Genomic DNA, 8,549 nt, shown 5'->3' with positions numbered 1-8,549 from the left:
ATGCACTCGCGAAGCACATAACTTTATCACTTGCATTCTTCGCATAAATATTGGAGCTTAAACTATCGCTCCTTCATTCCGTTAGCCCAGTCTCACACTATCCATCAAGAATGTCCGGGATACCTAATTCGTCCAATGAGTTGTGATTGCGAAAGTAGGGACGGCTAATTGCACAAAAGAATATGCCAGTATTGCGGGCGCCAACGTGTATCACGCAGAGCGACATTGTGCGTCCAAGTCAGTGCAGCACGGACACTTCCGGTGCGATGCAGAACTTTACCCATGGTTATTAACAAATAACGGGGAGTAGCGCTGATCTAAGCGATCATTTTTCTAATAAAAAATGGAACTAAGAAATGTAGAACTGCTCATGCTGGAGCCCAGGATGCACGCGTCAGAACCCGCGATACTACCCCCTAGGCCACACATGAGGAGCACCAAGCTCGTTTTAGCAGTTGATCAGAAGGATTGCGCCAGTGTTCAAAGCTAACGACTAGACGGCATTGCATGTAACAAGAAGTGCCCGCCCTGGAGTTGCTTGGAAGCGGAACGCCTTGGGTCGCTAGTGACTGCTCCACCAATCCGTGAGGACGTGGGGTGTTTAAGAAGGGATACACTTCTGCGGGCATCTGTTATCACTAGGGGCCGGAACTTTAGGCACAATGCCTATTTTTCTCCTTCAGTCCGTATCAAGTCTGTCTAACGTATAAGCACAAGCCAAGGGAATGGGAGCATTTTAAGCAATACTTTACAGTACCTATAAGTACCTATCTCGACTGTAAGCGCTTTTTAGTGCCTGCTTTGAATATATGGGCTTTTTAGCGCTTAAAAAATCTTTTTTTGTGCTATACAGGGTGTCCCAGCTATCATGCACCAAGATTTAAAAAAAGAGAAATTGCGTAACTCGAAGAAAACGTAGTGCATAATGTTTGCAGTGCTGTGAAGAAGCGGAGAGTAATTTTTTCGTTAATGAGACTTCATTAATTAATTGTAATTAATTATCTAACTCGAGAAATACTGCCCTAATCACTAAAGTGTCAATGAGGCACTTGTAGGTAACCACGAGGGGCATCTTACTGCGTTATTTTCAGCGACGAACTAATTGCGTACTCATTTGTTTTGACTGATAAAGGAAACCCGCGAAATATGAAAAATACCACGTGACGACGCTTACGCGCGCATTGTAAAGCAGCGTCCCCAAACAAAGCTTATTGAAAGCAACTGCTTCGCGTGTTACCCGCCCGAAGAGACAGCGCATCCCCTTGATAATAGCATGCATGGAAGGAGCAGCAGCGGCAAGATTCGCGGGACGCGTGTGCAGATAAGGAACAAACTCGGTCGCGATTTCTTCTTTCTTTCTTTTGTCTATTTCATTCTGGCTAACTCAGAGGCAGCCTGTTTGAGGGCGTTGCTTTACGGTGCGCGCGGAGGCTCCGTCACGTGGTATTTTTCATATTTCGCGGGTTTCCTTTATCGGTCAAAACAAATGAGTACGCAATTAGTTCGTCGCTGAAAATACCGCAGTTAGATGCCCCTCGTGGTTACCTCCAAGTGCCTCATTGACACTTTAGTGATTAGGAGAGTATTTCTCCAGTTAGATAATTAATTACAATTAGTTAATTAAGTCTCATTAAAGAAAAAAATACCGTCCGCTTCTTCACCGTACTGCAAACATTATGTACCTGGTTTCTTTCGAGTTACGCCTTTACTCTTTTTTTAACTCTTAGTGCATGATAGCTGGGACACCCTATATATGGCTTTTTTGAATTTTTGAGCCGGTGTTCTGCAAGGACTGTTCTCGCTTCAGAATCCCTCAACCGGGCGTTTGTCGCAGGCAGTTTGCGAGAAAAATTCGCACGCCTTGCCAAACACGCCGAGAAGCGCAAACCATGCCCACGCCGCCGCCACGTCGATCTTGCCCCCTCGGCCGAGCTGCCAGAAACCCGGTTGCAGGGACCCCGCAGACAAGCTCACCGACGTCACCCCTGCCCACACAAACTCTTTTGTTCTATGTCCTTCTGACGCACTGTGTCCTCGGGCCAATAGCGATAACTTCTGCCGACGTGCCCTATATTTATTGCTAACGCAATAAAAAAATGGCATGCAACAACAACATCACACAGCCACGCACATGCCACTCAAGGCCAAAGATGCCTCCTGGGGAAAACCACGCGCAAATTTGAGTCACCAAAGTTTCAATGTGATGCCACGAACAAGTGAACTGTCAGCCGCTGATCACGGCTACACCGCAGACCGGCACAATGCAGCCCGTTTAGCACAAAGAAAGAAACAGAAGCGGAACTTATAAGGCTTATACTTTACAAATAGTCTCGCCGTGACAGCCTTCATCTACCGTGCCAGATAATCTTAAAGGGCATTTGGAAACCTAGCCTTAAAGGAATTAGTTCCAAAAAATCTTGCGTGCCGTCTCATGCTGATAATCGGTATATAGTGCATAGTGGTGTTCTTCCCGCAGCTACGCTAATCATCTGCTTCTGCAGAACAGAATGGCTCAGTAATTTGTGCAGAATTATTGCACTTCACTGTATACTATCGATTGGATTCATCGGTGTTGTGAAGAGCTGAGCAGGTCGTTCTGGTCTGTAAGCGAATGGTAAATCGCAGTTCAGATATTTCTTCGAAGCACAGTTCTGTCTTCAAGGGGCCGTTACCGATTGTTCCTCTTCCACCAGGGGTCGTTGCTACACTTTCAAAAACTCGGCTCAGGGCAGAAAACTGCACCAAAAACACTCCGGGGGTATTAACAGCTTTGCAGTCGACAAAAGCGTCGCATCCCAAAGTATTTACACCCCGCTACACTTCAACGTGACATGGCTTAGCAGGAAGCATTTCAGCAGCTGAGTTGGCGCCACTCTAAGAATGCTGAGCTCATTTGGGAGGTGCAGGGCAGATCCGCCACCATCCCTGAACCAACGGTAGCTTAAATCCGCCTGATGTAAAATTCCTGGATTCTGGGGGCTAAAAACACTGCCGAAGGTTCTGAGCATCAAACATTGTGATATTGCAGGTGGAATTAGGTCATGGTATTCTGGCCTCGCGGTACGCGATTCGACGGGGTCGATGCGTCCGCTATCCATAAAGATAACGGGTAAACATTAGAAGGAATAAAAGGCAAAACTTTAATTAAGAATAAACGAAAAACAAGAAAAGGTGACAAGTGGGAAAAAAATAAAGGTTCATTCTTCTGCTCAGCTCCGTAAAAAAAGTGGTGCTGTCTCGAGGGCTGGCAGCGGCAGACTGGTGGTCGTGGCGTCTCTGGACCCAGGCGCGGCCCGGCTCTTCGAAACGTAACTTAACACCTCGCCGGGGTAGCAAGACAGCGGGAGAAACTGGCCGAATTCCTTTTCCGGCCGTTTCCGCCTCCGAGAGGGGAGGAGAACCGCGCACGCACTGGCTCCAGAGCAAACACACAACACACTCGTCCCCGGCTCGGAGAGGGAAGGAGAAGCACGAAGGAGATACACACGCACGAAAACAAACAGAACACACTCGTTTCCTCCTCCGAGGGACACCGGCTGACTCGGACTTCGAGTTTGTGCCCCCTCGCTGCGCGTCGAGGAAAGCGAGCAGAACACATGGAGTGTCCCGAAGTACAAGCACGCTCCCTCACGTTCAGTGGACGTTGAGCGTTGCTTTTTGGCACGCAAGTATCAACTGAAAGGAGGTATGACTTCAAGCAGCCTATTTGTGCCGTCTATGACTCTATTTTCTGATGTTACCCTCGTTGGTCCCAACCATGGTGTGTTATGTTTTTGTAGGTGCGAAGTGTCAGAAAAATAAAGTATTGCACCACACAATTCCTACAAGCTGTTCTTCAAATTAACCCAAGCGAGGCGGTTTTTGTTTCGTCGGAGCCCACTAACGAAAAATATAAACTGCGCGCGCAAACGGTACCACAGCCTATTACCCCTGCGCCGCCAATACCGTATTTGCACGATTATACGGCGCATCCTTTTTTGCTAACAAATTAATAGCCTTCAAATTTGTGGGCCTGTTACAGTCGAGCTTAAAACCACAATCATCTTCAAAGCTGCCAGCAGCATTACCATGGAAACGAACTCCTCCCAGAATCAGTGAATTGAAATTAAACAAATAAGTTGAAGGGCGCTATGTCGGGCGAGAGGAAGGAGCCTCAGGCAGGACGACCGTTCGTCGAAAGGCAAAACCAGATTCTATTTTGTCAGCACCAGTGCGACCCCCGTGTCCTCGTGCGCTCGCGCGGCCACGCAGCCTGTGTCCATGTCCATCGGGCTGCTGCGCGAGGAGCGGCGCTCGATCCAGCGATGTCGCTGGAGCTGCCGCTACAGGGCTCCCCCCCAAGAGAGGAGCGGGAGTGACGAGCGAAAAAGTCATGCATGTTTCCAGTGGACACGCCGAGGTCGTCTTGTTAAAGGGGGCAGAGCAGGTTCCAACGAAGTGACTTCGGGCGGCTCGAAGTACGCGGGCTTCAGGCGTTCGATTGCCACGGTGTCTGGAGAGCCGTTGATGTCCAGTACGAAAATAGTCGAGTGACGTTGAACGACTGGATAGGGGCCGATGTAATGTGGGCGCAGTGGTCCTCGGACGGGTCCGTAGCGCACGAACCCATGCGTGGCAGTTTTGAGGTCAGGGTGCGTGTAAGTCGTCGAGTTCTTTGCAAGGCGTGTGGGCTGAGGCCGAAGGTGTCGAAAAACCTCTCGTAGGTTATCAATGTATTCACTTGCAGGGACAGGTTGCGGAGACTCGTCGAACAAATCCGCTGGCAAACGCAGAGGTGTACCGTAGACGAGCTCAGCAGACGTGCACGAGAGGTCCACTTTGTACGCGCTCCGGATTCCGAGAAGCGTCAGTGGTAGCCGTTGGACCCACTCGGTGGGGCAGCCGTGTGCAGTGAGTGAAGCCTTGAGGTGTCGATGAAAGCACTCCACAAGGCCGTTCGACTGCGGGTGGTACGCAGCTGTTCGCAGACGAGTCGTTCCGAGAAGACGCAGTAGTTCGGTGAACAGGGATGACTCAAACTGCCGGCCGCGATCGGTGACAACGGTGGAAGGGCATCCGTAGCGCGACACCCAGGTAGACACAAAGGTTGAAGCTACTGTGGAGGCCGTGATGTCGGGAAGAGGGCAGGCTTCGGGACAACGTGTGAACCGGTCAACACAGGTTAGAATGTACCGGTAACCTTGGCAAGGGGGTAGGGGGCCAACGATGTCAACGTGAACGACAGAAAAACGTTCATCGGGCCTGAGGAATGGCTTGGCAGGGGGAACGGAATGGCGTTGGACTTTTGAACGCTGGCACGGCGTGCAGGCTCGTACCCAGTCTCGAATGTCAGCGTTCATACGGGGCCAAACGTAGCGGGACGCAATGAGCTTTTGAGATGCCCGAATGCCGGGGTGGGCCATGTTGTGAATGGCGTCAAACATGCGGCGACGATGTGAGGCAGGTAGGAAGGGTCGAGGAACACCTGTGGACGTGTCGCAGACGATGGTCACACCACGAAACGGTACATCTTCAAGGTTGAGTGCGGTAGGTGCTCCACGTAGACGGGAGAGCTCGTTGTCGTTGGCTTGCGTCGTAGCCAGTTCTTGTACGTCAAGCGGGTCGGTAACTGCTTCCAGCGTTCCTGGTGAAATAGCATTTACATCGTCCATGCGACTCAGTGTGTCTGCAGGGGAATTGGCCACACCACTGACGTGCTGGATGTCGGACGTGAACTCCGAGAGGTATGCTAGTTGACGCACCTCTCGTGGAGTGTAGAGGGTGTCAGGGCGGTTCAAGGCGAACGTGAGCGGCTTGTGATCAGTGAAGATCGTGAACGTGCGTCCTTCGAGGTGATGTTTGAACTGACGAACAGCGAGGTACATGGCTAGCAGTTCGCGGCCGAAAACGCTATATCGTGTCTGAGCCGGAGTCATGCGCTTGGAGAAAAACGCTAGCGGTTCCCATGCACCTTTAACTTGCTGCTGAAGGACAGCTCCGATGGCAGAACTTGACGCGTCGGTCACGAGTGCCAACGGAAAGTTCGGATTTGGATGAGCCAGCAGTGCAGCGTCGGCGAGAGCGCGTTTGATGGCCGTAAATGCCCTTTCAGCAGCATCGTCCCAATCAATTGAAGTGGATGACCGTTTGGTGGAAAGCAGCCTGTCGAGAGGTTCGAGCAGCGTGGCACAGTTCCTAATGAAGCGGCGGTAGAAATTTACCAGCCCTAGGAACTGGCGGAGCTTTGTCACTGACGCTGGCTTGGGAAAGTCGATGATTGCGTGAACCTTGGCGGGGAGTGGACATATGCCAGTGGCGTCCAAACGATGACCAAGGAAATCGAGGGCAGTGGCACCAAACTCGCTCTTCTAGACGTTGATGACGATGCCGTGAACAGCGAGACGCTCGAAGAGAAGGCGAAGATGCTTCAGATGCTCTTCCAGGGATGTGCTGGCCACCAGAATGTCGTCAACGTAGGCGTAGACGAACGGTAGCCCTCGTGTGACGGCATCAATGAAACGCTGGAATGTTTGTGCAGCGTTGCGGAGTCCAAATGGCATGCGCAGAAATTCGAACAGGCCGAATGGGGTTGTGATGGCAGTTTTGGGGATGTCTTCTTCTGCCACGGGAATCTGGTGGTAAGCACGAACCAAGTCTATCTTAGAGAATATCGTGGCCCCGTGGAGAGTGGCGGTGAAGTCTTGGAGGTTGGGTAACGGATAGCGGTCAGGAACGGTCTTGGTGTTCAAGGACTGGTAATCTCCGCAGGGGCGCCAGTCACCAGTTTTCTTGGGCACCATGTGCAGTGGTGATGCACGGTTACTTGATGATGGACGGATGATGCCCAGTTTCATCGTGTGCTCGAATTCCGCTCGGGCGACTTTGAACTTGTCAGGCGCAAGCCGCCGTGGTCGAAAGAAAACGGGAGGGCCAGTGGTGATGATGTGATGACGGACGTCATGACGAACAGGCTGAGTCCAGTCAGGTGGTGCTGTCACGGTTGGGAAGTCCCGCAGCAAGGTGGCGAACCGTTCATCGGCAACTGTAGCAAAGGATGGTGCTAGATTAGCGGCTGCCTCCGCTGACACACCTTGCACTGAGAGGAGTGTGGTAGCATCAAGTAGACGCTGCCGCTTTAGGTCGACGAGAAGGCCATGTTTTGCGAGGAAGTCGGCACCGAGGATGGCGGTGCGAACGTCGGCGACGAGAAAAACCCACCGGAAAACTCGGCGGAGCCCCAGGTTTAGAGTGAGTGAGCGTTGCTTGTAGACGGGTATGCGCGTGCCGTTCACTGCTTGTAAATGCGAGGTGGCACGAGAAGCACGATCCGAGCGTGTAGCGGGCAAAACGCTAACCTGGGCACCGGTATCCACGAGAAAGCTCTGTCCGGTGGTGCGGTCGGTGACGTGAAAGAGGCGACATTCCTGTGTTGGGCCGAGATCGCTTGTCGCCGTTAGCAGTCGGCCAGGCCGTTTCCCGTCCAGGTGCAGGGCAGACGGCAGTGGCGGGCATCAGCGCCGAAACGCCGGTGGTAGTAGCAAATGCCCGGGTTAGGCGATTCACTGCGTGGGCGCTCTGGGCGCCGTCGCTGCGACGACGAGCGACGGCGTTGACGGGAACGTTGCGGCGAGACATCGCGGCGTGTTGCGGCAACGATGATCTTCTCTAGACGATCGCAAAGGCTGTCGAGTCTAGATGAAGCGGCGGACTCACTGGACGCTGAAGCGGGGTTCCTGGGGCAGGGCGGAGACGGAGGCTTAGCCGATGCAACCGCGGCCACTTGAGAAAAGGGGGTGGCGACCTCCATGACTTTGTCTGCCAACGCGGCGAGTGCCTGCAGGTCCATGGCTGCGGCAGTGGCGAGGACCATTTGGACGTTGGAAGGTAGGCGCTGAAGGAAGAGCTCACGCAGCAGTGTGTCATCCATGGCGTGAGAATGCGTGCCAAGGAGTTGCTTCATGTGCCGTAGCAGTTGGCTTGGCCTGCGGTCGCCGAGCTCCTCGGAGGAGAGAAGCTGCTGGATGCGCGTGCGTTCCGAAGCAGCTGTGCGCTCCAGGAGTGCAGCCTTGAGCTGGTCGTAAGGCGCTGCGGGGCGGGTGTGGTTGAACGAAGTGAGGATGTCGGAGATCTCCTCTGCGGCTGTCGGCGGAAGGGCTCCGACGACGTGGAGAAATTTGGTTTCTTGAGAGGTGATCCGAGCTAGCTGGAATTGCGCCTCTGCTTGCATAAACCAGGTCGTCGGGTGGCGCTCCCAGAATTGCGGAAGCCGAACGGTCAAGGCTGAGACTGCTTCGCCGGCTTCTCGCGAACGGGTTGAGTCCTGGTTGTCGAGGGACATGGCTCTACATTAACCTCGGTGGCGTGTTCGGTAGGGTCACCAATTGTAGGGCGCTATGTCGGGCGAGAGGAAGGAGCCTCAGGCAGGACGACCGTTCGTCGCAAGGCAAAACCAGATTCTATTTTGTCAGCACCAGTGCGACCCCCGTGTCCTCGTGCGCTCGCGCGGCCACGCAGCCTGTGTCCATGTCCATCGGGCTGCTGCGCGAGGAGCGGCGCTCGATGCAGCGATG

At 53.1% G+C, this 8,549-nt stretch overlaps 1 protein-coding gene across 1 annotated transcript; it reads right to left on the bottom strand.

The window, feature by feature from the left end:
- Positions 1 to 7,432: 7,432 nt before the first annotated feature.
- Positions 7,433 to 8,317, bottom strand: LOC144179775 (uncharacterized). Its single transcript, XM_077708212.1, has one exon. The coding sequence runs from the start codon at positions 8,315 to 8,317 to the stop codon at positions 7,433 to 7,435; it is 885 nt and encodes a 294-aa protein (XP_077564338.1).
- Between the last annotated feature and the right edge of the window lie 232 nt (positions 8,318 to 8,549).

The sequence above is a fragment of the Haemaphysalis longicornis genome, unplaced genomic scaffold (genome assembly GCF_048455015.1).
Source record: "Haemaphysalis longicornis isolate Haplotype H1 unplaced genomic scaffold, Haemaphysalis longicornis Haplotype H1 scaffold_4, whole genome shotgun sequence".
In the NCBI taxonomy this organism is placed as follows: domain Eukaryota; kingdom Metazoa; phylum Arthropoda; class Arachnida; order Ixodida; family Ixodidae; genus Haemaphysalis; species Haemaphysalis longicornis.
The sequence above is the reverse complement of the archived record's forward strand: the minus strand, read 5'-3'. Positions and strand labels throughout refer to the sequence as shown.

What these genes read in the sequence shown, in the direction of transcription:
- LOC144179775 (XM_077708212.1), bottom strand. Translation starts at nt 8,317, where the DNA reads ATGTCCCTCGACAACCAGGACTCAACCCGTTCGCGAGAAGCCGGCGAA.